We start from the raw sequence: 27612 nt of genomic DNA, 5'->3' as shown, positions 1-27612 counted from the left end.
AGAAGCACTTTAATCAGGGAACATCAGTCTTCACACTCATCAAGCTATTTACACAGCATCAACAGAAGACTAATTTGAACAGATGCCCAGTTATACAGATCTTGCTACTGTCAGTTACATTTTCTGCTCTTGTTGTTGCTAGTAATTTCCTTTTTGCTCTACAGCTTTCCTAAGTGGGGCCACTTCTCCAGTCTGTAGTGATTCTACACCAATCATTTGCATTGCTTCTCTATTACTGCCCAAGTAGAGGGACGGATGAACCACTCATGCATGCACGAGGACGTCTCGTTACGCAGCTGCTCCTGTGGATGGATGCTCTTGGCAGAGCCAGATCTTTCCACACAACAAGAAACAATCAGAACCCAGGAAGGATGTCAACAGAAAAGCATGAAAGGGCATGTGGCCACTACAGAAACGGGGGAGCAGGATGCAGACTGTCCTTGCACACTTGAGACGTGCAGGAAGGACTCAGCTCCAGCTGGCACCGTGCCATGCAAGCAGCATTTGCTTGTTGCAAAAGAGGCACTGACAACTGTCAGGATGGTCACAGGTTGTGTTTTGTGGACAAAGAATTGTGCTTTGTGTCCGTAAGTCAGGCGAGGATTTCCATTCTGTCTTAGCCAAGCATGTACCCACTCTCGTCTCAAAATAACATATGCTGCCTTGTGAATCAGCATCAAGAGAAGTGCTGAGGCACAAAGGGAAAGTGTTGCCAATCCCTTATGAAAATGGCAGCAATGAGAAAGGGAAGGCAAATTATAGCAGCAAAAGCCAGGATGGAGACAGCTCCTTGCTGAATAGCAATGGAGGTGGCTCAGGGTAGGTTGTTTGTAATATTTTAATTAACCTGAAACCAATCAGTATAAAATTAATACATTTTCACTCCTGGAGGGAGAACATGCACTCTTCATTGTAAATCTCAAGGGGAACAGTCTTCTTGAACTTCAAGTGCCCGAGAGAGAACAGAACTTTCCTCCTTTCATAGACTTAACCAAGTTTGTGAGGCCAAAAAGCTACTGACTTAGTTTTAGCAGCTGGGGATCCTGAGCACAAGCTAAAATGGCTTTCTGCCAATCTTCTCTCCAGTGATTTAACTACAGTTGGACTTTTACATCTATTATTTATTTTACAAAAATGAAGCTTTGAATGTCATCACAAGAGTTGTATTCTAATGACTACAAAGAAAAGTAGTAATTGCTAAGAGGCATCAGAGTACAATATGCTTTTGATCGGTTTCTTCTAGAAATTCCTGCATGGAAGATACAACATTAAATGTCAAAAGTGTCTTATTAATGTCTCTTTTAAAGACACTTTTGACATTATATGGGATTTCTGATTTAGCAGAGGCATACAAACTTCATGGAAAATGGAATATAAACAAAAGTTTAACTTCGAAAAATATAAGTTATTCGGGAGGGTCATGTGAGTAGAAGGCAGCTCAACCCCATTGCTCTCACTGAAATTATTCTGTTAGTTTTTCAACTTTAATACTTTATGTTGGGTCATGTAAGCACAGTCCACTTTGCAAGTCTGGCCAACTCAGGGAGGTTTTCATGTTCTTTTAATGCACTTAGGGAGAAACATTTAAACTGTAAGTTGATTCACTTAAAACCAGTTTTTTTGCAAGAGCTGTGGGCAGCTGCAATATTCCCTGAGTTTCACTGGCACTTCATCCTTGCCCATCTTCAGTAAACCATCTTCAGGAAGTGTTGATTCAGAGAGCCACATTCCACTTCTAGAGGTTTCATCTGCCACAAAATGATGCAAAATTCTGATAACACACGCTAAGAAATGGCTGATTCCTTCAAGGTCACACAGTGAGATGGACTTAAGACCAACACAGAGGACAAAAAAACCTGCCAGGTGATGAAGATAAAATCTGTGCTATAACATATTAAGATCCAGTGAGCTACAGCTCCAAAGGAAGTGGCAGGGTGTCATTGCTCTGTGAAGGCAGGTGCTATTTTTTGCCAGGTGACAAATGGAAGTGCCAAACATGGGACTTCTATTCGGTGTTGCTGGTAGCTCTGCAGCAGCACTGAACTGTAAGTCAGTTGACTGTGCTGTTTTTTCTGGCACTTCAGCTCAGGAACTGCCATTTCTCAGTCTTGTTCTTCTTTCTGTCCTCATCCTGCAGAGGGTAATAATAAAACTGGACACTTCTTAGGCAGAGACTTCCTCTAGAGCTGAAGTTTATCTGAAATTTTGCTGAGTGTAGATCAGAAGCTTGGCTAGGACATGGAGTAGGTGGTCAATTGGATATTTTTCCTCCTGTGTACTGAGGCTCAGCAAAGCCTACAGAATATGGTGTCTTCCTGAAGAACTTTCTGAAGAGCTGTTGTGACAGAGCTGAAACTCAGTGAAAGGGGAAGAAAAGACTGGTATATCAGCTGCAAAGTGACTTTCAGAGATCAGTGCCTTAGAAATTTTCTAAGCAGAGGAGGGCTTCCATTAAATTTTCTGCTAATTTAAGAAAATAATTTGTACAGATAGAATACTCTGGTTATTTTGGTAATAATTAGCCTCTAAAAATAGTGGAGCTCTACTTTTTCATGTGAAGTTCAGCTTACTGCCTGATACTGAGAAAAGGCCTAAAAATAACTGGTTTTATAGTTGATTAGCACTTTCTGGTTCTTGTTCTTTGTCACTAGAGAGTCAGTTGAGATGCTGCTGGGGAGGGGAAGAGACCAGTCAGTGATACAGCTACAAGAAAGGTAGTGTGAGCATTGATAATGGAGACTCTAACTCCCCTTGACCTCTCCTCAGCAGATTTTCATGCACTTGCCAGGGTGATGTAAAGTAACTTGAATGTACCAAGCCCTTTTTGTCTCCTTTCCATTCATTTCCATTGCCAACAAGGCAGGCATTTATGCAGCAGCAATGATAGTAAAAACCAATAAGAAAATCACAATGGAAAGCTCACACTTCTCTGGCTTTGTGTCTTCCTAACTATAAAATGATCTGCAATAAACTCTTCCTCTTCACTGCATTCAACTTTGATATTTTCAGTTCAGGCTTCTATAACTTCGGTTGCTATTTCTACAACAAGCTGCGCCTTGTGATGCGAGGCGTTTTAAAGTAATCTGGCACATGAATATCTCTCTTCACTTGAAAATCAATAAAAACCTTCAGTCACATTTACATTTCTGTGTACTGCTTCCAGATAACAGGAGCATGTCTTCCCTGGGTTATAGCTGATCACAAAGTGAAAACAACTTCTAGGGTTTCATGCCTCAGAAGATCACCTTGTCCTTATTTTTTTTCTTGTCACAAAAAGAGCTGACTTGCCTAGCCATCCTTAAAATAGAACTAATTACCATCTGTTAACAGGTCCCTAATGCTCTGACTATAGATCCTTATGCACCATTCATTGTTTCATAGCCATGATGATAAATTGTCTGTAATTCAAAATTCACGTGGAATAACATCAGCTTACCTGGGTGACCCAGCACACATTATGGAGACTACTTCTACAGAGCTTTGCACACTGAATGTTGGATTCCACAATGAAATGCAAGGGCAGCCTTTTAATCAATTTACACTGTGAGTTGTACTATGAAAAAGAAGTTTTCAAGCAAAACTGATGAGTCCTCTCTGTTGCATGCAGAAGAAAGGATAGAGAAATGAGAAACCTAGATCCTCCTTCCAGCTAGTCCAAGTTGGTGCAAAGGCAGCCCTAGAAAACTGGCTCCTGATGTACTGAGCCCCACATTACATGAGGAAAAGAAGCTGAGTCGTGACTTGCTAAATAACGATACAGGCTTTGAGCTACTCCCAGGGAAACATAGCATGGAATGATTTCTTCATTCTGTATGATTGTATAGTGCCAAATCTACCCAAGCAGCAGGGAACATGACTCACCAGCAACCTTGAACTTTGTTCATGTGCACACAAGAAGAACCACTTACCCTTGTTCCAGCTCCTCCCTCACAGTACCCAGCCACCCTGGAAACGGTGCTGGATTCACAGGTCTTGGTGACTCCTCTCAGCCACACATAAAACTGAGTGTGTTTCCATCCTGTGTGAAAAAATGAGGCAAGACTGGTGCAGTTTGACAACTTGTATTGCAGAATACGAGGGGAAGAGAAAGACTTCACAGCTGCAGTTTTAAGCCAGCGCTGTTCGAGCAATATGACACTTTTGCAGCCTTCTTGCTCTGCCATGCCAAACCTGAATGGGTCTTGGAAATGGTATGGGGGAGTTCAGTCCCTGAACAGAACCCCATAGCTCTGTGTAACTCTTGTTGATGGCATAGAAGTGCTTTCTTAGTCAGGCCAGGTGGGACATTAAATATCAGTATCAGTGCAATTAGTAAGCATATAACATTAACAATTATCACTACCAGATATAGAGGTGACTCTGCAATGAATGCCCAGGAATGAAATTGATATGGTTTATTTTTAGATTCTTTTAGTTTGGGACCGATATTTTAAAATCATCTGGAAGACCTGATGCCTTTTATTAATGCAGAGATATTTCTTTCCCTTGTGTAACTCCCTGAAAGGCAAATCAGAAATAAAATGACATTAAACTTGGAAAAGCTCCTTATTTCCCAGAGGCTGTAGCCTAATTCAAATGGAAAATACTGTTATCAGCTTTTCCTCTTCCCAGTTTCAACAATAGACAGGCAGTAGTCATACCTCAAACCTTCCCTCTGAACAACCACAAAAAATAAGCCTCTAATAGCTCTGTCAGAACAACAGGCTGTTTCCCCTTCTTATATCTGTGCATCTGTGATTTCTTTTGTTCTAAGTAGTTTTGGATGTAGCATTTTAAAGGCAAGAGATCTGTCAAAACTCCCAAAACCCAGACATCTCAGAAGGAAAATCTGTTGCAGGAGAGCATACAAAATAGTTTATACCTAGTGTTGTTTTTTTCTTGATAATTGAATGGAAGAGGAAAAGTATTCAATGGTGATCAGTCAATTTAAGTGCTCCCTGGCCTTTACTGGCTATTTCAGGTGTTAGGTGCTCTTCAAATTTTGATAGAAATTATACCAATTATTGTCAATAGCAATCATAACTCTCACAGTTGACTTCAGTTCTAAATTTTAAATTCCTGTTATGATACTGGAATTTCCCAGTCAACGTTGATAGGCTGGGGACCATACATTGAGGCACTTTCTTGTTTCTCATTGCCAAGTTAGCTTCTATCAAGTGAATAAAGAATTAAATTAAATGAAATTAAATTCTCATCTTCTTTAGTCAGAAAAGGAGAGACTTAAAATGACAGGAAGGTAGGAAGGACTTTTTTCTTTCATCTTTTGGTTTTATTTGCCTTTCATGAATCCTTGAAAATGGTCAGGATGCTCCCACAGAAAGCAGGGACTTGCACTGTTACCATGTCAGACATATCTGTAAATCTGCATAAGTCCAGAAGCTTCAACCTGCAAGAGACACTGGCTTTATGAAGCTGCTGATGTGCTGCTCTGGGGTCCACACACCTGAGTAAACTTTTCAGATTGGACTCTGGAACAGGAGAAAGGTTGCTGTAGCATAAACCAACCAAAAAGCTCGTACATCTTATCAAGGCACTATATTCAGAAGAGCTCTGTTAGAAAGCACTTTTCCTAGGAGCTCTGATATATGGTACTGAGTCAGGAAAAAGCCAAGAAATCTGGAATGTCTCTCAGAAGCACCCAGCCCTGGTGGCCTAGCCTGTATTTCTCAGCCTGCCATATTTACTTCTAGGTATCAATCTTGTGTCCAAATAACCAGTATGCTTGAATATATCCACCTCTTCTATTCCTGATTAAATGGAAAATGGATAGAAAACCACAGGACATCTAGCCACAGATCATCACAGCTTTCTTTATTTATCTATAATTCTTCTGTATTTAATTCCTCAGCTTTCAGATTCTTCTTGACTTACGTGGCAGAGACCATTAAACTACGACAGATCCATATGCTGCGTATGTGGAGGGAACAGCATGGTTATACATGGAGATCCATTTCCAGATTATTGATAGCAGTTAGATTAGTCTCTGTCCTAAGAAAAGAAGAATTAATTTAGCCATCTGCCAACTGTAGTTCGCTTTTAGTATTATCTACCACAGGACAACGCTTCTAAAACACGATCCCCCGCTGAGCTGAAGCTGTGAAACCCTGGCTGTGATAGAAGTGGGTTTGAGACTTCAGCCAGCTCTTGAGAACCTCCTCGCTGTGCAACTTACCTCACTTCTAATGAGGCTCAAGGGGCTCCAAACAAACAGATGGGCAGCAGAGTCCACTGACAGACCATCTGCTCAACACTACAGGCTACAGGTGAAAACACAAGGCATTTCTCCAGCTGTTCCTTGTAGCAGGGATCTTGCAAACCAAGAAGGTGTTGCTGCGATATTATATCTAAAATAATAATAGGCCTTAGATCTACCAAATGCCAAAGATAATCAATATGTAACCTTCTCCTAAAGAAAGGTGTCACTCAGCACTTTTAAAGTAATGCTTTGCCATCCTTCCACAGGGTACTTTGCAAAGAATAAATTTAAGTTAATACTAATATATTGCTGTCATATTCTTTTTGTTCTCTGCTGAACTAGGACTTTCCATGCCCTGCATGGGACATGCTATTCAACATACATTGCAAAATCTCCATCTTTATGAAAACTAACACAAGTTCAATTAAATGTCAATATTTGTAACTTGTCACCATTGTTTTTTTCCCAATGGCATTGTCCACTAAGCAGTCATGAGAGCAGATTGGATGAAGAGCATTTTAATTACATGCACTGGCACACAAAATGGTCTAGAATTGCTCACACATTTATAAATAATACAAATACTTAATATCATTCCTGTCCTTAAATTTTGTCAACTCATTTCCTGTAATCTCTGTTCTGTTCTGTTACATGTAGCTTTAGAAGGTTTTCATTGCTTAGTAACATGTCCTCATCTGCTTGTAGTGTGCATTCTTTAATCTCATGAAAGCAGGTTCTGTTCTTATTGTGTGTACAAATCTATCAACCAAAATTTATAATCTACCTCATAATTTGCACTAGGCTCAGGTTTATAAACCTTGCCACCTGTATCTCCTGCACAGTGCAAACATAATTGTCCATGTCTTAATATCGTAGAATAACATGTGTGGAAAGGAGCTCTGGAGGCCATCTAGTCCAGCACCCTGCTCGGATAAAAGATAGCTTTAAAGGCTGGTAAGGGATATTCTCCAGCTGAGTTTTGCAATCTACACAGTTGGAGACTCCACAGACCCTGAAAAGCATTTGTTTCAGTTCTTAACCTCTATTAGGGAGAAGAATTATTCCTGCATCCCCAGGAATATTGAAAACTGGAAGTTGGATTGCTTTTTTTGTGACCTGTCACTAAGAAAATTCTGGCTTTTACCCAACAGACAGTCCCCATTAAAAATCTTGACAGTTTGAAGTACCCTGGGTCAGATCCATAAAGGTATCACAGCACCAATCTTGCATTTACATATCTAATTTTCTTTTTAGCTTCTGTCACACTAAGTGACAACTTTGCAAATGTTGTGATCTTTACATTCCTTTTTGCTACTTGGTGTTATTTCTGCTGCAGCCTAAGTATGCTGACCACACCTTTATCATACTGATGACCAGCTTGCATCTTTGACTTTTTGAGGATTTGGACATCTAAGGTATAATCTAGTTCCTTGTATAACTGATCAGTCTCAATGGGCAGAGGCTTTACTCTAAAGCATCGGTGTTTTGACAGTATTTTTCCTATTACCGTTACTTAGGGATATGATGTCACAGTTGTAATGCACTCTAAGCTATTCCTGTCTGTATAAAGAACAGTGAATTTCCTGCTGATATTGAATGAACAGGTTTGTCTATGATAGGCTGATCTGTCATTTCAAACAATCCATGTGGAAAGTTCAGTGCAATGCCTCACTTTGAAGTGGCTGAACAAGGGGTAGCCTCAAAGCAAGTAATTTTAAGAATCAGTTCTCTTTCCCAGTTCTCTTACAGAGTCTGACTAGATTCAGTTTTAGACTTTTGATAGATTTGCATTTGCATTGATAGTTATGTGCAATTTAAAACAGTCTGAGCCTGATTTTCATCAAGCAGAAAGTAGATTTATAGCTGCTGAAGAATTGGCAATTTCATACTGATTTTTAGACAACATAAAGCTTCCACTAAGTAAATGTTCTTTACTGGTCTTCAAAGGTCCTATATATATATATATATATTTATATATTATAAATATTATGTATATATATATATATATACATTTCCTTGTTCCCAAACAGTTACATCTGCCTGAAGTTGAATGTTGGAACTCCTTCATTTCCTGCCATTTTGCATTCCTTGTGAACTTCCTGTCCTTAGCATGGAAAGCCTGATTTCCTGCAAGTATGTGCTCTTTATGCCCCCAGCTCTTAATTTAGTTGTGAGCAATGCCTGGTCTTCTTTGCACATCTTCACTACTGATCATTACACCTGGAGGCTACACAGTGCACGTGAAACACCAGCCAGGTGGCTTAATAAACCTTGAGCAGGTAGAAAGCATGACAGCTGAAATCTAGCTGCCTCAATTTCAGTGGATCATGAAATCACTTATCCTTCTACCTAATTTCTGGCTTTCAAGAAACTTACCAAAATATAATTGCATTTGATATTTCCACACTTCTGTCAAATCAGACTGGCTTGGACAAGCTCAAAAGTTATTAATGGGAGGCACAGGCAAGAATCTGTAGGAGCTTCATTTCCTCAGAAAATCAGGTTAAAACTTCTCTGATACTTGATTGGATTCTTTGCCCTATCCAAAGATCACTTAAGATAAGCCTTGGACAAAGACTTCAAAACAATACCAGATAAAGGATTCAAAGGAGGTTTTAACCTGCGTGATGACTGCCTAGAAGTTTTTGTTGAAGCCTAAATTTTGGCAGGAGAATAGCAACTACCTCTTATATTTGGCTGTGCTTTTATATCTGCAGCAGGAAGAAGCTGTATTGTTGGAATCACTATGGTGATTGCATATCAGTTGATAATCTCTCGCACTCTGGAGGTCTTGATTATTAAATTCAGACCAGTGAAGATGGTGTTAGGAACATTATATTCTAGTAGTTCTGGCATAGAAAGCTATCTGGCTCAAAGAATAAGTAAAATTGACCTTTAGGTATGATAAAACCTCTTGTTTAAAAGGAAGGTGATGCTGAAATAGAATAATTTAAAACTGTTATCCCATTCTTAATTAATTTCTTAAGGAAAAATTAAGCACTTCCCAGCAGAAGGTACAGTTAACAGCTTCAATGTCATAAAAATGCCATGAATAACTAATAATTTGTCAAGAATAAAACACTGCAGCTTGAACAACAGTTTTGCAAGGATTGGAATTTTAACCTCCAGCCTGGTGTCTCCATAGTAATATCAAGAAAAGAGAATTGAAATTCAAGTTTATTTTTACTCTACACACCACAGCTTTTGTCACAAACCTCCTAAAAAATGAATTGTGCATATTTCACCATCTTGTCTCTCTGTAGACAGATGGATATATCTAAAAGGCTCAAATTTTCAAAAATAGCTCATGGTTTTTGAATACCCAGTTCTCTTTTGTATTTTGGGAGTTGTACACCCAGACAGCCTTGTCAGTCCATGTTGGATTAGGTCCAGTTTTCAAAGAAGAACTTCAGCAGTACCCATTGATGCACATGGGCAATTCTATATATCTCAAAGTCACACAGAGGTGTCACTGAGGTGCCTATATATGTTTTAGAAACCTACATAAGGATGTTGAGTTGTGGGATTTTGAGAAAGAATGAGGTTTATAAATCTTGTATTTTGTGAAAATTCAAAGCTTTTAAGGACACCAGTCCTGTGCTAGTACATTTGATCACCTGCAGTGTACCAACCCTGTCTACAAAGAAAAAGGAAATAAATTTTGAATTTTAAAAGTTGGAAAATATGTCCTTAATTTAATTTGCTTTAAATGTTGAAATGGTACACAAAAGTAGGACTTCAGTTGCAAAGCAGTGATTGACTTCTCCTCAGATCATTCAGACCCCCCACCTCCACCTTCAGTACAAAATGGGAGATGGAAAATAGGGGGCTGCATGTGAAGAATGAATTCTGAACCAGCTGCTTCCATTCTTTCAGACTTCATCTGCATTAGCAGCAAGCCAGTGTTCTGGAATTGTGTGCAGCTGGCCAGAATCCATACATGGATTCTGCAGAGAGTTTTTTAGATTTTTTTTTTTACATTGATGGGAGGTTTGCCCCCAGCCCAGATGCTTTGCCTTTTCAGGTGTTATTCAAAAGATGAGTTGTATCTCATGTAGGCTATATATATATATATATATATATATATATATATGCTAAGCTTGCAAATCACATCAAGGGTTCTTTTTAGTTCTGGAAAGAATACAGGAAGTTGTCTTTCCTTGATAGCTTTTGTCTTAAAAACATGTTTTCTCCTTAAGCAATTGTACCATATCCCTAAAAGCATAGTTGTTTCTAGTTTAGAATCTCAGAACTGTATGCCTGAAGACTTTATTGTTTGTGCTACAAATAATAGCTTTCATTGCAATTCTTTATTCTGTTGTTGTCCACTATGTTGATGTTTTCCCCAGATATTTGTTGGCATAGGGCATAAGTTGGTCTCGAGTGAAATTGCTCATAGAGACTGTGACAAGTGACAGACAGAGGGATTTCCTGAGCCCCACTCACAAAATTGTTCTTATAATTGTGACACTGTTTTGGAATTCCAGAATTTCAGTGCTACACACTGAAATTTCAGCAGGAGGTGTTACAGATGCTGCAAAATTTACACCATTTGAATCCGGAAGGTCTGTGTTGTGTTAGTATGCCTAAAACAGAAATGAAGCAGCTGCTTTAAGGTCCCTATGACAGAGTGCTGCTGACTGAGAAGATCACCAGCCCTATTCAGTTTTCTACTGCCCCTGGTGCCTGAGGCTGTGGTACCCACAGCACGGGACAGACAGTGCATGTCCTATTGGCATTCAGAGCCGAATGTTGTCACACAAGCACCGTGCACACATTTTACCACAGGATGCTCGGCTACAAGCTAAGGCAGCTGAGAAGCAGAACTAATAGGCTTCTGCTTCTTCTGCTGGGTGGGATATGTTCTTCCTGGCAGAGATGAAGATGCACAGTTGAGAGCAGTAAGTCTTCAGGTAGTTTGGATAAATCTAAAGAGTACTGCGAGTCAAAGGTGCAATACTGCCTCAGTATATATAATAAAAGTTACCTTGCCACCCTTTGGCCATAGCAGAATTCAGTTGCAGACCAGGAAACAGCAATGTTAATTCTTTTACAGGAAAGAAATTAATTCAGACAACTTTCCTAGCCTAAATTGTTAGGTTTCATTTCATTCTGTATCTTTTGTCAGAATAACCTTGTTGTCATAATCCTGTCTAGACCCTTCCATGCAGCCAGGAGCAGAATTGATACTGCCTGAGATCCAGATAGGAAATTTGTCAGCCTTCATGACCAGCCTCTTTTCTTGTAGCAAATGCTCTCTGTTGTTTAGCAAACCACATTTAAATTTGTAGTTTGACAGCAAGAGAAATGCTAGAAGCACCCTGGTTTCATGTACAAAAACTGATACAACTTTATTACATACCTTTTGAGCAATTGCCTGTGATACACTGTTGTGTGTCTGGAGACATTCTTACCTAATACAGGAATGGAATTCAGAATTATATAAACTTACATATTTTGCTTTTCAAGTGATGCAGAGGGTAAGATTTAGGAGAAAAGTGTAAGACCTTACAGATTTCATATTATAATAAAACAGAATTTCAAACAGCTACAGTTTAAGTCTTTTTAATCCAGCAGACAAATACAGAAAGGACTGCTGAGAAAGGTAACTGCAAAAACTACATAGGGTGCATGCCAATGGAGGAAAAAGTTAAGATATAACCACAAGTATGTAATTAAAAGTAGCAGGATTATATTTGAAAGAGTTGAATAGTAAGAGAAGCATTTGACAGAATGAGTTATCAGCATTACTTCTTGCAATGAACAGGCAATGAAGAAATGTCTTAAGAGAAATTACTGCAGATAGACATTTTTGAAAGTAGACCAGACAGAACTACAAACACCAATTGGGAGCAAGTGTATTCTGCATGGGAGGTGAACTAGGTGAGGTGAACAGGGTGAGGTGATAAACTAAAGAATGTAAGAAATAGAGTAGATTTATAAATAAAGGACTTCTGTATCTTTTGGGATGAAAAGTGTTACAGGAACGTAAACCACTGGTATTTACTTTTTTAACAGATGGACCAAAGAAGCCATCAAAAGATGACACATATAAATCTTCAAATGAACAAGAGCAGAAAATGTGGGGGCTTTTTTTTTTTTTCCTCTTTTTTTTTTTTTTTTAATTGAAGCAAACTGAACGAGGCTAATTGATGCTATTCAGAGACAGTGCAAGGGATTGATATCTCACAGTACCAAGCTATAGAAGACAGCATAAAATTTATGAAAGTAGTGAGGGGAGGATCAGGCAACTCTGGTCCCTACCGGGAAACTAGCGAGTCTTAAAAAAAATTTAAAAAAAGTACAAGAGGATATGATATATTTAAAGTAGGATTGACCTTACTATATGAAGTTGTTGGCCCGTAATTTGCAGGTGACTTAGTGCATATTTCTCAGTCTTTCTCAGTTTTCAGCATTTTGCTTTGTATTAAGGATTCAAAATATAGATACACATATGGGCCAGACCAGGGTCTGTTTTACCTCATATTTGAAAAACATTCTATCTTCTGTCTTCCATGCTACAGATATCAAATCTGAAGCAAGGGGGTGTGAGAATTCTGTGTCTATCAGAATGCTGGTGTTGGAGATGAAATATGCAATAAAAAATTAAGTGCTGGGGGCCATGGTGTGTTGGAAACACCTAACTCCCACATCTCCCAACAACAGGAAACTACATTAAGGGACCACACATACCACACAGCTTCCTACAGTGCTTTCTGGACATGCTGAGAGATTTTCAGATAGCATCAGGGACTTCCAGACATTGTGAGCCTTCTCACACCTAGCTCATCAATATAGACAGGTACCATACCTGATAATTAAGAATCTATTGTGAATCCTGCCTTGCTGGCAACACTGTGTCTGGAACCCTTTTATTATGAGCCCTTCTTTGAAGGGGAACTATTTATTTATTGCAAGCTGCCTCTCACAAAGCTGTGGCAGTTTAAGGAAATGGGACACAAATGGAGAGAAAGTAGCTCTTTACTGCTTTGTGACAATGTTTGCAGGAACCTGCTTCAGCCACCACCAATTACCACGCCATTACTCTGCACTAATTTAGGTATCTGCAGAGAAACATTAAGGAAATTTTCCAAGGCATGAAATAACTTAAAGATCCAGGAACAGAAAGCAGCCTAAATTTCGCTTATGATACACCAGCTGTCTTTGGACTTGTCATCTACCAGATAGTTACAATAATACCACTAAGATAGACATAGAGAGAAATATTTTCTTTTAATGATGCCTCTTAACAGTATTCCATGTTCCTCTAGGTTTGCACCATTCCAGCCCAGCCTCCACAGCCTACTGTTGTCCCAAAGCCAGTTCAATCTGTCATACATGTTCCACTGCAACCAAGCTGCCCTGGCCGAGGCAAGATGGCAAAGCTCATCAATCCAGAAGAGATGACATCCAGGGATTATTACTTTGATTCCTATGCTCACTTTGGAATTCATGAGGTAATCTTTATTTTTGTTTCGCAATCGTTAAATAACTAACAATATAATAATAATAATAATTTTTTTAATTTTTAATTTACTTTTCTGTATCGCACTTACTCATGATATTCCTCTGCCTTTCCTCTGCCAGTTGTGTAGTCTGGTTCAGTGCCAAATATATCACCCACTTCTCTAGAGACTTGTACTCAAAATCTCTGTCCCACTTAGATTCTCATTGTAGCTGTCTGTGCAGTGGTGAATTTCACAAGTGCATCAATGCAGTGCATTTATGAGGGCTGCAGACCAGACCAGCCACAACCATGGGCACTCCCTTATTGCTGAGTTGGGGGTTTTGTTCTCTTACATGTTTGGACACAGACATCAGCAGAACAGCTACTCAGCTGACATGAGAAGCCAAACAGTTTCTTGACTCCTGGCATGTTATTTGAATACACAGGCTGCATTGATGGGAACATTAAGCCAAATCACCTCCATTAAATACACTCTTGGAAAGAATTTGAAATACTTGATGGACCATTTACTATGAAAATGTTGACTGTAGATGAGTTTTAAAGAAGTCACTGATACCTTGCCCTGCTGATATTTTTGTGACGCAAGAAAATGAGATCTTTAAGAGCGGAATGTAAAAAAGCGAACGTGAAATGACTCAGTGCACTCCTCACAAACAGCATAACAAACAATATCTATTTTCATTACTCTAGTAATTGTTTGTGAGATGTAAGCATAAAAGATTTCTATCTGCCTATGACATCTTACTAGTGTAGCATTCAGAAATTCAGTCCAAGAATGGAAGTAGTTAAGAGAAGCAATTGAGTGAGAAGGAGACCTAGGAGAAATTTTGAAGACACATCAGAGACCTTAAATCAAATGGATCTCCTGAAGGAAGGACACAGCCATGTAGGTCTCAGGGAGTGCAGAGAGCTTCTCGCTCCAGCTGGGAATTTGGAGGTTTCCTCCTTGCCTGCAGGAGGTGTGCATTGGTAAAGGATCTGTGTCAATAAGTAAAGGAGCTGCTAGAGGAGGCTGGCAGACTCTGAAGCATCAGGGGCATGAGGAAGAGTCTGGATCTTCTCTGAGAGAGTCAAGGTACAGGAGCCTAAAACTCCAACTGTACTGAAAGGAGAGGCAGAGTCTGTACTTAAAAGGTTTGGAAGTGGGGACTGCTCTTGGATGGTGAAGGCTGGAAACTTGTGATTTCTGGGAATAGGAGGGAGGCTCTTGATCCACCTGCAGATGTCTGACTATAGAATAGGGTCAGTGTCTTCATTGCAGCTGAGGGGCAAGAAATTCTGTCCAACAAACCTCCAGAACCATCTGGCTCTGAGCCAGGCAGAAGCACTGAGAGCAAGTGACAAGTGATAGCTACCAAAGGCTTCCACCTGCAGGGTACAGAGGCTCCCATCTGCTGACAAGACCTTCTGCTGAGGCATTTGTATCTGGGACACTGTGGAGAGGCTGCTGACGTTTGTCCATCCCTTAGACCAGCCCTTAGAGCCTGCTGCTATTCTGCAGGAGCACCAGTGAGACCTGGAGCAAATCAAGTGTCACTGAGCAGCTCTTAGGATGATGATCAGCAGCAAGGTGTGCCAGATGGATTTTTGCCTCAATTCTAACAGCACAAACAAGGACTTGATAAGTGTTACCAAGTGACCCAAGAAGGGTCCACAATTGCTTGTGCAGCTCATGTCAGTGACAAGGTTTTGGGTTTTATATCTGTGGGACCCTCTTTGAGGACTGAGGTCTGCTAAGAAGAGATGGAATCCACCTGAAAAAACAGGCCAAAAGGGATCAGTATTGACTCCTGGGGAGATACCAGTAGTGACTGGCATCCAGGACTTTGTTCTGCTCATTACAACATTTTCAGAGCAGCAGTTCAGTCAGTTCTCAGCCCACTGCACTGACCATTTATGTAGTCCATAGTTCGTCCATTTTTTGGTGAGGATGTTATGGGAAAAAATGTTGAAAACTTTGCAAAAAATCAAGATAAAAATCATCCATTCCTCTTCCCTTATCCACAAAGCCCATTCTTTTGCCATACAAAGACACCAAGTGCTCAGTCATCTACAAATCCATGCTGAACACTTCCAGTCACCTTCTTGTTCTTAAAACGTGTGGAAACAGTTTCCATGAGGGTGTACTCACACCTTTCCAGTGATGGTGGACTGCTCTTTGCCTGATACCAAACCATGCTTTATGATAAAAGTAGCCTTTTGTTCATCTGCAGTTACTGAGCACACACACAGTGTTCTGCCAAGACAGGTAAGTAATCAGCTGATACATGGAACAATCCAGCTCATGATTGCCTCAGACTGCTGGGCAGTGAACAGATCCTTTTCATCCTGAAATTGAAAAACTCTCTTGTCTACTTGTTTAAACTATGAAATTAGGAAGCACTATAAGCAAACCTTCAGCCTTCTAGATATAACAGAAGGATTTTCAGAAAACTAAAGTCTGTGTTGAATAGTCTACACTTCTCTTAAAAATGGCACCTGGGTCTTGAGCTGGGTGTTCTTTATTGTTATAGTTTGACTGAAGGATGTACAAGAGAAAGCAAGGTATTGATGGAATTAAATGAGTGTACTGCTGCTATCAGTGCATCAGAAATCAGCACCTAACAATGACAACTCCAACGAGTGAGATTGTAGTCTAGGTGATACATTAATATCTTCTGGAAACTGATCAGATAAATGAGTGGATAAATGAGAAGAGCAGTGAGGGAGGACCTTACAATGCAGAATTTCTAAGCTCTGCTATGGACTTCTGCCTCACATTGGGCAAGGCTGTCAAGCCTGCTGTCTTATAATGTCTTATAGAACAATTTCTTTTCTGTTCAAAGAGGAACCTCACAAGGTCCCTTCACTGAGATTCTGGGTTGTGCATGATTTAGGAGGAAAGGAATGTTTGGATTTCTGTATGGCTTCTGTCTATTCCCAAAGCAGTGCTGTGGTTAGATTTCATTCTGGTTGTTGATTGTAACAGTGAAGTAATAGCAGAATAAAATCATACAAGGGACGTCATTCTGCTTCTTAATAATTCAGCTCGAAGTAGCTGGAGTTTTACAGTTGCTTTGATGCGTGCACCCCAAAGAACTTGAGAAACCCTTCATGTTGTGTGTTAATAATGCTTAAATGACAGCAAGGGAGTGCATTCAGGAGCAGTGTGGAATGCATATAAGCGTTTCAAATAGTGACATAATGCTTTTATTTTCATCACAGGAAATGTTAAAAGATGAAGTGCGCACATTAACCTATAGAAACTCAATGTATCACAATAAACATGTTTTTAAAGATAAGATAGTCCTTGATGTTGGAAGTGGCACAGGAATCCTCTCCATGTTTGCTGCAAAGGCAGGAGCCAAGAAGGTATATGGGGTAAGAAGACTTTCTCTCACATTTTGAATTTGTTTGTGCATTTTGCCTGAGAATTTGGCTTCGTGATTTACCTTTTCTTATTTGTCTGAAATTTTCTTTTTTGTTTGAAATTCCAAGCTCATCTATAGCTTTTAGTGGTTTTATAGTTTTTTTAGTTGTTTCATTTATGGTTTTTAGTGACTTCAGTGGAGTTCTGTTGTATTTTATGACTTGCACTACTGTACCTTTTCCAAATTGGGATGTAAATGTCTTTTCATATGTGGAATCTTTGGTGATCTGGTGCATATTCACATTTCTTCTTGGCTGAAAAATAATGTTAAAGAGACTCACTCCTACTCTGAGGGGTTAAGGGAACTATCTTGCTTTTTAAATTTTCAAGGTCTGCAACTTTGTAGTCTTGGAAACAAATTTCCTTAATACACTTTTCCCTGCATATTACAACTCAGCAAATTGTGCAAGAAAGCATGTGCATGTTTTCTGTGCCAACAATAACACTTTTCAGAGGCAGAAGGAAATTATTACCTTAAATACATTGAACTTTAGGAGCATTAATGTGCTGTTCTCTGCAGAGAAGTCATTACAGAGAGCATGGATTTGCTTACTAAGTATATTCAAACTTATTTGTACCAACTCTAAAATGACAAATGCAGTTTCTTTTTGCTTTGGACTTCTGTTTGCCCTGAAGACACAGTGCAATGTAGAAAAGGGGAAATAGATCCTATTTCTCAGTGTACTTCAACAAAATTGTTTACTAAAACTTAATTGGGTACATCTGTGCATTTGAAGACACTGATGTCACTAAGCACCCAAACCGTGTGTCTTTATGACTGGTAATGATACATGAAATGCCATTTCAATTCTCAGGCTTATATTTTCAAAATCCAGTGTTACTGCTGAATATCTCATTTGAATATCAGACCAGAGCGTGAAACTATAGATAGCTGAAATCAAAAGGTGTTGAAAAAGTTTTGGAGTTTAAGCCCCAGACTGGCAGCTAGAATGTATTTTCTTGTAAAACAAGTATTACTTATTATTATGATTTATTACCTCAAAGCCTCAGGGAGGATAAACCCAGAGCTTTCTTCATTGCAGAAATGCAGGTCTCACACAAAGATGTTGCAGTGCTCTAGAAGTATAAGCATATACAAAATGATGATGCTGTGCTCCCACCTTCCTATCTCTCAGATCCCTGGCCATATGGTCTTCCTCCCTCCCTTGTGCTGGCACTGGTGCCTATCTGATTTTACAGTGAGCCAGCTCACTGGCAGAAAATTCACCAAGTAAAAGCAAAGTAAACACTTTTCCACATGTTTGTTGTTGAGGTGGTGGGGATTTTTTGTTGTTTTTTTTCTTGGGGGGGGGTGTTTTTTTGGTTTTGGGGGAGGTTGTTTGGGTTTTTTGGCTTTTTTATGTGTGGGGTGGTCCCTTTGGACTTCTTTAGAGTTCAGGCTTTACCTCACACCTTTTTTAAACTCAGTGGCACACCAGTGCCAGCTCACCCATGGACTGTTCATCACTGAAGCTGGTGGGTGGGCTATCCATGGAACTTAGCTCTCAGAGGAACTCCCTTAGGTGTGAAACTCTTCTGCTACAGCCAAAGCATTTCAGCTTTCTTGTCAGATGAGCTGTCTCACCGTGAACCGTGTGCACAGCAAGCTACAGAGTGCATTTGTGTTAGACAAGCAGCCATTTCAGAGATCTAGCAGTGGCAATCTTCTAGTCAAATTGAGAATTTATTGGTCATATTTGCCATTGGAAACTGTGAGTGTCCCATTTAAAAAGCAAACATTTGCCATGAGTTATTACACAGAGCTGTGATGTTCCAGTTTCTTCTCTACAGTTAAATGTGATTTTTCAAATAGCATGATGTGAGAACTGTTGACAAATGCAGAGTGTTGATTTTTCAACTACAGAAATCATTCTCCTCTTACTCACACTTTCCCTCTTCAGGTTCAAATTCATCCACTACTCTGTCTGGTTCTTCTTATCCTTTCTTATTCACTGTTGGAACTTATTCCTTGCCATTACCTAAGCCAACTGCTAGAATTATCTCTGGGTCTTCAAGAGATGTAAATCATAGAATCATTAACTTAAAGCTGTAGCAAGTTGGCCAAGGGCATGTCCAGTCCAATTTGGAAAATCTCCAATTATGGAGGCTCTAAATACTCTCTCAGCACCTATTCCAGGCCTACAATGAGCAGGATTTTCCCTTGCCACTGCTCATGATTACTGACTTTTGTCTTGTCCCCATGCATTTCAGAAAAGAGTTTTACTTTATTTTCTTTGCAAGCCCTTTTGGGATACTTTTAGATTGCTATTGGATTGGGAGGCATCTCTTCTACAACCTGAACAGAACCAGTCCCTTCATTTTCTCTTCTTTTTTCACCTGCTCTGAGCCCTAACCCATGTGGGAGGGTACCAGTGTGCCATGCAGTGACGTTCATCTAAAGGGAGAGCTGTTGTAAGAAATGTAGAGAAAGAATTGGCACATGGTGCTTGGGAGGGGTCAGTGAGGGACACAAAAACACAGAAAATAGCCCTTGAAGCTTTGGTTCATCTACTGCATTTAGTCATACAAAATTCAGGACAGTCACTGCAGTAGAACTATCTGAATTCCATGGTATTTTCAGACAAACAAGACAGTGCAGGGAAGAAGGAGTTAAACAGACACAGAAAATGAAGGCTGATGTTAGATGTCAGCTGCTTTGTATAAAAAGGTGGTGATGAGGACACAGCCCAGGGGAAATCTGGGAATCTTGTGACTGTTTCAGGAAGAGACCACAGTAAAAGAGGAAACATTGCAGCAGTAGATTGAAGATTGAGAAGTAAAATGAGAGCAGAGATGAATATACACACACAGGACCAGACACAGCTGAAGCAACTTAAGGGTCCATGCTGGGACCACTACTATTTAATTCATTAAGGACAATAGATAGTGGGATTGAGTTCACTCTCAGCAAGTTTGCAAATGACACATAACTGTTTTGTGCAGCTGATACACTTGAGGGAAAATACATCACACAGAGGAATCTTGCCCAGCTTGAGAGGTGGGCCTATGTGAACCTCCTGATTTTCAACATGGCCAAGAACAGGATCCTTCACTTGAATCAGGGCAATCCTTTGAACATCTCCTCAAGCCCAAACCATCCTATGATTCTGTGATTATAAATTCAGGTACAGACTTATTTTATTGGAACCTGTGCTTTTCATAAAATCCAAATGTTTTGCAAAATAGGACAGGTTTGAACAGATCACTGACTTGAAAGAAAACTGAGAGAAAAAACCTGACAACACTGATTTTACCTCTATTTCTTCACCTACAGAATTCAGTTTTCTTTTTTCTGAAATGAGTTGCTTTTTAAAATTAAATTCAACCACAGTATAGAGTCCAAGTCAAAATGCAGATGAACAGTTTTAGCCACCCTAAAGCAAGTTTATTTTCTGAAATATGTATTCCTTCATGAAACATTTAAGTGTTGGGATTTTTTATTCTTTTGCTTCTTTGCGTCTGAAGCAGATTTTTGGAAACTTGTCATTCTTGAGAGAGAGCTTTTAATTTCTTTGCACCTTGTTCTTTAGGAAGTTTGGAAAGCAACCTCCAAACACCTACATATGCCTGCTTTATTTAAAAAGCATCCAAAATGGGCAATGGAATTGATAATACCAGACAGATAAAGACAGGGAAAATTAGTATAATGGCAGTAACTATAGACAGGACATACTGTCTATACCGTTTACAGTAAGGGAATAACCTGGATGTAGCAAAAGGATGGCCCTCACCACGAAGGATTTCTTGAACTCTCTGGACTGGCACTCGGGTGTTCCTTTCCACAAGCCAGTTTTGGTTTATGCTCAGGCCATTGAGCCAGACATTTTAGGAATGGTTTACATCCACAGGCAAGATGAATCAATGTGTTCCCATGGGGACTGGGATTGATATTATGACTGCTATTATATCTGTTTCATGCACAATATAAAAACAATAAAGGATTTCTGTGTCCTTGCATCCGCTGTCCTGCCATCTGTGAGTGCTATCACAGAGGTCAAGCACAATTTAGCTTTTAGAGATTAAATGGGATTCACTGGATATATAAACCACTTCATTAGAGATAATATAGTTCTATTTGACATTCCCATAGGGGAATTAGAGAGACAAGGATTATGCAAAGTAGTATCGTCTGTTTAATGCCAAATTTGGAAGAGGTAAATTAGGAACGGATTCAGAGAGTACAAGCAACTTCGGCTATCATGATTTTCAAGGGGCACAAAACCCAGAGAGATTCATGGAATGTAGTTTTTCTCTAAAAGACATTAAAGGTCATTGCAAACATGCTTTTGTGCTAGTACACAGATTTTGCCAAGTTTAAGGGCATATCTAAAACTAGGAGGCACTCTGTAATTATTTTCCTAGAAAAAGCACAGAACTGGTCACAGAAAAAGACATGCAGATCTGTATGTTCTTGTAAATAGAAAGTTTCAGTAATTTCTTATGTGTTAAATGCCTGCATTCTTTTGGAATAGCAGCTTTGCTAAAGAATATAGATTTTTCACATAGAAAACAATTGCTTCTTGGCATAGATCAGTACTGGCATTTTGAATTTTAATATAATTCACAAAGTTTCAATGTATTTTGTTTTAAAATACATATGTAAATGTAGCATCATCCTAATTCATTCCATTCATCAGATTTTTTGTGGGGGAGGAAGCAATATTCTAAAGTAGCAGGAATAAATTAAATACTATTAATAAATTATGTACATTTTTTAGGTAGAACCTCTTTTTTATCACATTTCAACAATTTTAAAAGCAATCTTTTTCTATGAGAGCCAGTTTAACTCAGACACAGACTGCAATTTAAATATTAAAATATCAATAATTATGATCCTCTTCACAGCTTTGATTTACTCTTTATCAATGGTTACATACTCTGTAGAGTCTCTGCTGCCTTCAGTAGATATTGTTTTCATTGACATAGCTGAGCTCTCTAAAAGGTAGATTGCTCTTTATCTTGCTTCTCTTTTTTTCTTTTTTTCCTAGATTGAATGCTCAAGTATATCCGACTACTCAGAAAAAATTATCAAGGCCAACCACTTGGACAACAGTAAGACACATATAAATTTTTTTAAATTTTTTTTTCAGGAGAAAGAGAAGATGGCAGTTTTATTTTTTCTGATTAATTTCTGTTGTGTGTTTTACATGTAAATGGTAGTTTTGCAGAATTTACTTATGTAAATACAAAACTAAACACCTCATTCTAGGCACCATAACAATTCCTCACAGGAATTACTTCCGTATTTACCAGAGACAAAATAAGTAAATATGGGAAGTAAAAATGGGAAATTTGATTTAGCAAAGCAGAAGGAAGACCCTATATTAGAACTGAACTTACCAAATGAATTCTGCCGTTTGAATTCCACCTTCTCTCTAAGCAGAATAGAAATACAAACATACACACTGGCATTCAAATTGAAATAAGGTTTAAAGCAAAAATTTTTCACTAAGTTGTCTGACTCCCCACTTTAAGAAAACACTTTTTTCAAAACCTTATCAAAATACACACTCACAAATGATACACAAATGAAAATGTTCAAATCATAAAAGTATCAAATAAAACTTATTTTTTGCTTGAAAAGAAAGCCGATGAAATTTCCAAGTATGTGGAAACTAAATGGTGAAAAACAAACAACAAAAAAACCCCCAACCAATCAAAAAAAAAAACAACCCAGAAGTAACCCCAAGCTACTGAAAACCCTTAGCACAAAATAATCCCCAACAAGTTCTATTTAATGCCTTCAGTCCTCCTCCAAATCACAGCACACAAGATATCTTTGTAGCATCCTAAAAAATCAGTCTTTTTTTAACTGAGGCCGTGAGACAGCTCCTGTTTAAAAGTGCTTTTTTGTGAAGAGCTTGCCTTTGCTGCAGAGCAGGTCATGGCTGGGCTGTACCAAGTGCCCCCACTTTTAGCTGTGTTTGTGCTGATGCTCTGCCCGCACATGCGTAGGAATGGGTTTCTGTTCTGGTTCAGATCTGTTCTAATTTTTATTGCTGTCACTGGCAGTTTCTGACTAACCCCGAGCTCTCTGGGAGGAATATTTATTGTACATCACAGGCATTCAAGTGTTGTGGTGTGAAACAGCAGTGACGTGGGATACAAGAGGCCAGCCAGCATATGCAACTCTTGGTTCAGGAAAAGAAGGAAGCAAAGGACCAGAAAATACTCTTCTCCACAGAAGGGATAAGGCACTGAAGCAGTGAGGTGTGACCTCCTTGGTTGTCCTGAACCTTGGATGCAGAGGCTGTATGTTCCCAGAACAGCTTTCATCCGCTAGAGACACAAATAGCACACCACAAATCAATTTGCATTTGGATTTCCAGCAGCAGGAATTGCGTGTGAAGGGACCATTGTCAGAATAAATTAGAAAGTTCCAGTGCACTCCAGAGGGTGCAGAAGGTATTTATCTCTGCTTTTTCCTCCTGTTTCTTCAAGGAGAAAGTCACTGGGAAACTGTGGAGGCAGAAGTAGAGCCCCCTCCCTTTGGGAGGAGACTTGGCAGGACAGGTGCAGCAGTCTGCCTGACTGCAGTTTGGTCTGCAAACTGCACACCTGAACCAACATTTACACTTTCATACTCTACACTGACCCACGTTCACTTTTATTTTAATAAATAAAATGAAGAATACTGAACCAAAGGATCTTGTTGCTTGTGGAAATTTTCCTCTTTTTCCCCCCTTAAATGTTTTGAGAAATGCAGAGTCAGCAAAAGGGGCTGATCCAAGAGGAAACCCACTGTTTCCAGAACAGATACATGCAATACATTTGGGGACAGCACAGTCTGTTCCCACATGATGCCTTATGAAGTGAAGGGAGGTGGGAGCAACCAGTGCTGCTGCTGCTGCTGCTGCTGCTGCTGCTGCTTACACTGTGACTGTGCTGGGTGTAAACAGGGGGCTTCAGCGTCAGGTGTGTCACTCTGGCAGCTGTCAACAGTGCTAAAATTCACTCCAAAAGAATTGGGGCAGTGAAAGTTCTTGGGAGAAAAGAGAACTAAAGAGAACTCATGGCTGGATCTTATAGACACGAAGTCTTCAATACAACAGCAGATTAACTGTTGAATTCCTGTGAAAGAAATGCGTTTAAATAATGAAAAAGAGAAGAGAACTCTGCTCTTTTCCAGTCAGGTTGCTCTTATCAGCTGATACTCTGTGGTACTGGTCTAAGTCAGAGTGTTCCCAATTTCTTAGGGGGCCAATCTGGATTAAAAATTTGCTATGCAAATAAAGTGCCCACATCTGGTTAGAGTAATATTAGTACTGCATGTATTTGAGAAAGACAAAACCTTTTCTCTGGGCTGAGTTCTAAAAATCACTCAACCCACACTTCCACACTCAACCAGCTAACCTAGTTCTAGCTAAATTAAATTAAATTAAATTACCTTCATTTTTCTGAAACTGAATGTTGACCATTTCATCAATAAAAACTGCTATCATTAAAATTTCCATTAATTAAGAGTAGTAGAGTAATCTTATCAGTTAGTAATGGAATGTAGAATATTCACCTTATTCTTGTTATTATACTAATTCACTAATTATTCGCCTTATTATGCACTAATAAGTGCATCTGTTACCTTGTCAAGGAAGAATCCAGAACCATGAGACTTTATCCACTGCAACAAACAATATAAACAACAGAAAAACACATGCTGAAAATTACACATGCTGAAAATTATTTAGCACAAGTTGAAAATACATTTGTAAATAGGAATTTATTTTATTTTTAAAGAAGGAATGATTGGTGACTTGTGTAGTGGTCCTAAAACAAAATTATTTGTTACAACTGAGCTGAATACGGCCCACCATTTAAACAATATTGTGTAAACCTTCAAGGATGTCTAAAGTCTTCTAAGTGGATTCTTTGCCTTACTTGGTCAATGATCTAAAAATCTGCCAAATTCCAAAGGGCATTGTAAAATGAGATCATACAGGTAACCAGGTAAGGCCTATTTTTCTGTTGTTTTTAGACATGGTGGGGTTTTTTTTGTTTGGCCTTTGGATTTTGGGTTGGTGATTTTTCCTTTTATACTGATACTAAAAATTCTATTTATTCTACTTGCTCTGAATAGTTTTTGAAAAGTGTGAATTGCATTGAGTCACATGGAGTCATGCCTTATTGACAGGCATTCAAGAAGAGAATCATATTGAAAAGGTCAGCCTGACATTCACCAGTGAGGATCTTAGTCAGGTGTTTTATTATGTGAAATGTATTTCTTTGGATTCTTTTTTCAGTAATCACAATATTTAAAGGTAAAGTGGAAGAAGTTGAATTACCTGTGGATCAAGTAGACATCATCATCAGCGAGTGGATGGGTTACTGTCTGTTCTATGAGTCAATGTTAAACACAGTCATCTTCGCACGAGACAAGTGGCTGGTAGGTGCTCTGCATGTCGTGCTCTTTGCTGGAGCAATCACCATTTATTCCCTGACTCCAAGCTTTCCCTTCCCTGCCGTCGCCATAACAAGACACAGTCACATCTCCAAGTGCCATTTCTTAGGCTTTAACGAGGAGATAACAAAGGGAAAGAGCTTTGCTTTTGATTAAGTGCTGGCCGGCGAAGGTTGTGTAGACACTGTCTAATGATGTTGCCACAGGCTGCAAGGTTAAAGCTGGTGTGACAATCTGAAGGAAAACAATAAAGGCATGCAAGGGGTGCTTGTCTGGTTTTTGTATGTGCAGTTCAAAATGTGATGTCTTTGTCAGGTGAATAGATTACGAGATCCATTTCCCCACAATTCATCAACAGAAACCTGGAGGGCTAATGTTTCCAGACCGAGCTGCTTTGTACGTGGTAGCAATTGAAGACAGACAGTACAAGGACTTCAAAATTCACTGTGAGTAAGCACCTGCCATAACACTTTTCTGTGGCTATTTCCCTAAAATATTTCATTTCCAGTAGCCTGCTGCAATCTCTTTGCAGGCCGGAATTCCAGTATAAATGTGAACTCTGAGAAAATGTTGGTCTGCTGATAAATTCGGGAAATTTGCAGTAATTTAAAGTGCTCAAAGGAAAGATGCATGTATAAATTGATGAAGACTTTGCCTAGAGTTACATTAATACCTCTAGTTATATTTAAAATGTGGATTATAGGAGATTTAGTTTTGTTGTTTTTTTGATAAATATATAATCCATCATAACAGCCACAAAAGCCAGTAATATTCTTTTGCCATTCAGGCCCTTATTTTTGGTTTTATCATAACAAAAAACAAGTAAGATGCAAATTAATTGTACATATGAAGAAATAAACCTAGAAAAAAATTGTATTTCCATGATGGCTTGTCAAGAAGAAAAAACCCCAGAACATGTAATACTTTTTTTCAAACATTTTATGTGAGAATTTTAAAACTAAAAATAAGGATCAGAAATTTAAATTTTACTTATATGTTTAAAAAAGGGTTCTAACTTTGGGTTTTCAGAATGATGGGAGAGTTTCCTTGAAGTATCATGAATAACTGGTGCTGTTAGTGGCATCTACAAGTGACCTGGTCCAGGCTCCTGCTGTGATCAAATGAACAAGTTTTACATTATCTCATTCTTCTTTTCCTTTCAACATTTTTTGATTTTATTTATTTTTCAGAGCTGGTAGTTTCACTTAAAGGTATTTCCCATAATGGAAAAAAAAAATCATGAACTTCCTAAGCAGATTTATTAACCAAAGATACATGTGAAAGTTTGGGTTAAATTAGTGGGTTCAGACAGCCTTTAAATAAAAATGCCTAACTCCTCATTCCTTGACTCTCACCTCCTCCCAGAAAAGAAGGCTTGATGTTTCTATAATCAAATTCAGTGCTAATACACAGAACTGCCAGTTGATCAAAATTGCTATTTTGGGTCAAAAGCAAGCCCAGTGCAGTGGGGTGGTGACAAGAAGTCTCTGTAGGTGCCAGGAAGGATTATATCTCTTCCTCAAGCACAGCCTAGATTTTTCTCCTTGGCTATGTGATGACCTTGACAGTTAAACTGCTTACAAAATATACAAATTCAAATGGATGTATGAGGCATCCATTCTGTAAAGGAATCAGAACCATTTTTGTCTAAAATCTTTCACTTTGCTTTTGAACTCCTTCATTTCTAGACCTTGAGTCTTTTTCTTTTCTCACAGACAATACATTTGTTTTCAAATTGTTCCATTTTTAGTCATTTGAAAAATTGTTTCAAGTCATTTTTTCCTCTTCTAAAATGTTTTCCCTTAAGACACTTTATTTTCTGATTTCACCTCCTCCTCCTTACCTTATATACCTCTGTGTCTTTAGTTATTTCTGTCTCACTATATCTGCACCACCATCTTGTCTCTCCTTTCCATTTATAAATCCTTGATGGTGTTTCCTTAAGAAGGATAGTCTTGCCTTCATATGAGATATGGGGCTGAGCATTTTAAAGGGCGTTCAAGAACCATTATATTGATCAAGAAATATTGCAATATGAGGTTTCTAAAAAAATCTAACTTCTGATTACTACAGGCAATTACTCTGATTCACTGCAAAATGTAAAACATATAACTTTATTTTTTACCTCCCATGACAACTCTCTG

At 38.9% G+C, this 27612-nt stretch overlaps 1 protein-coding gene across 1 annotated transcript in view; it reads left to right on the top strand.

The window, feature by feature from the left end:
* PRMT8 (protein arginine methyltransferase 8) overlaps nt 1–27612 on the top strand; it is a 55963-nt gene that overhangs the window by 18028 nt on the left and 10323 nt on the right. Inside the window, exons 4-8 of the mRNA XM_058865234.1 lie at nt 13468–13653; nt 16869–17024; nt 22062–22125; nt 25311–25453; nt 25827–25914. Of these exons, the coding sequence (XP_058721217.1) occupies nt 13468–13653; nt 16869–17024; nt 22062–22125; nt 25311–25453; nt 25827–25914 (637 nt within the window). The remainder of the gene's footprint in view (nt 1–13467; nt 13654–16868; nt 17025–22061; nt 22126–25310; nt 25454–25826; nt 25915–27612) is intronic.

Source organism: Poecile atricapillus, chromosome 1 (assembly GCF_030490865.1).
Source record: "Poecile atricapillus isolate bPoeAtr1 chromosome 1, bPoeAtr1.hap1, whole genome shotgun sequence".
In the NCBI taxonomy this organism is placed as follows: Eukaryota; Metazoa; Chordata; class Aves; order Passeriformes; family Paridae; genus Poecile; species Poecile atricapillus.
The sequence above is the reverse complement of the archived record's forward strand: the minus strand, read 5'-3'. Positions and strand labels throughout refer to the sequence as shown.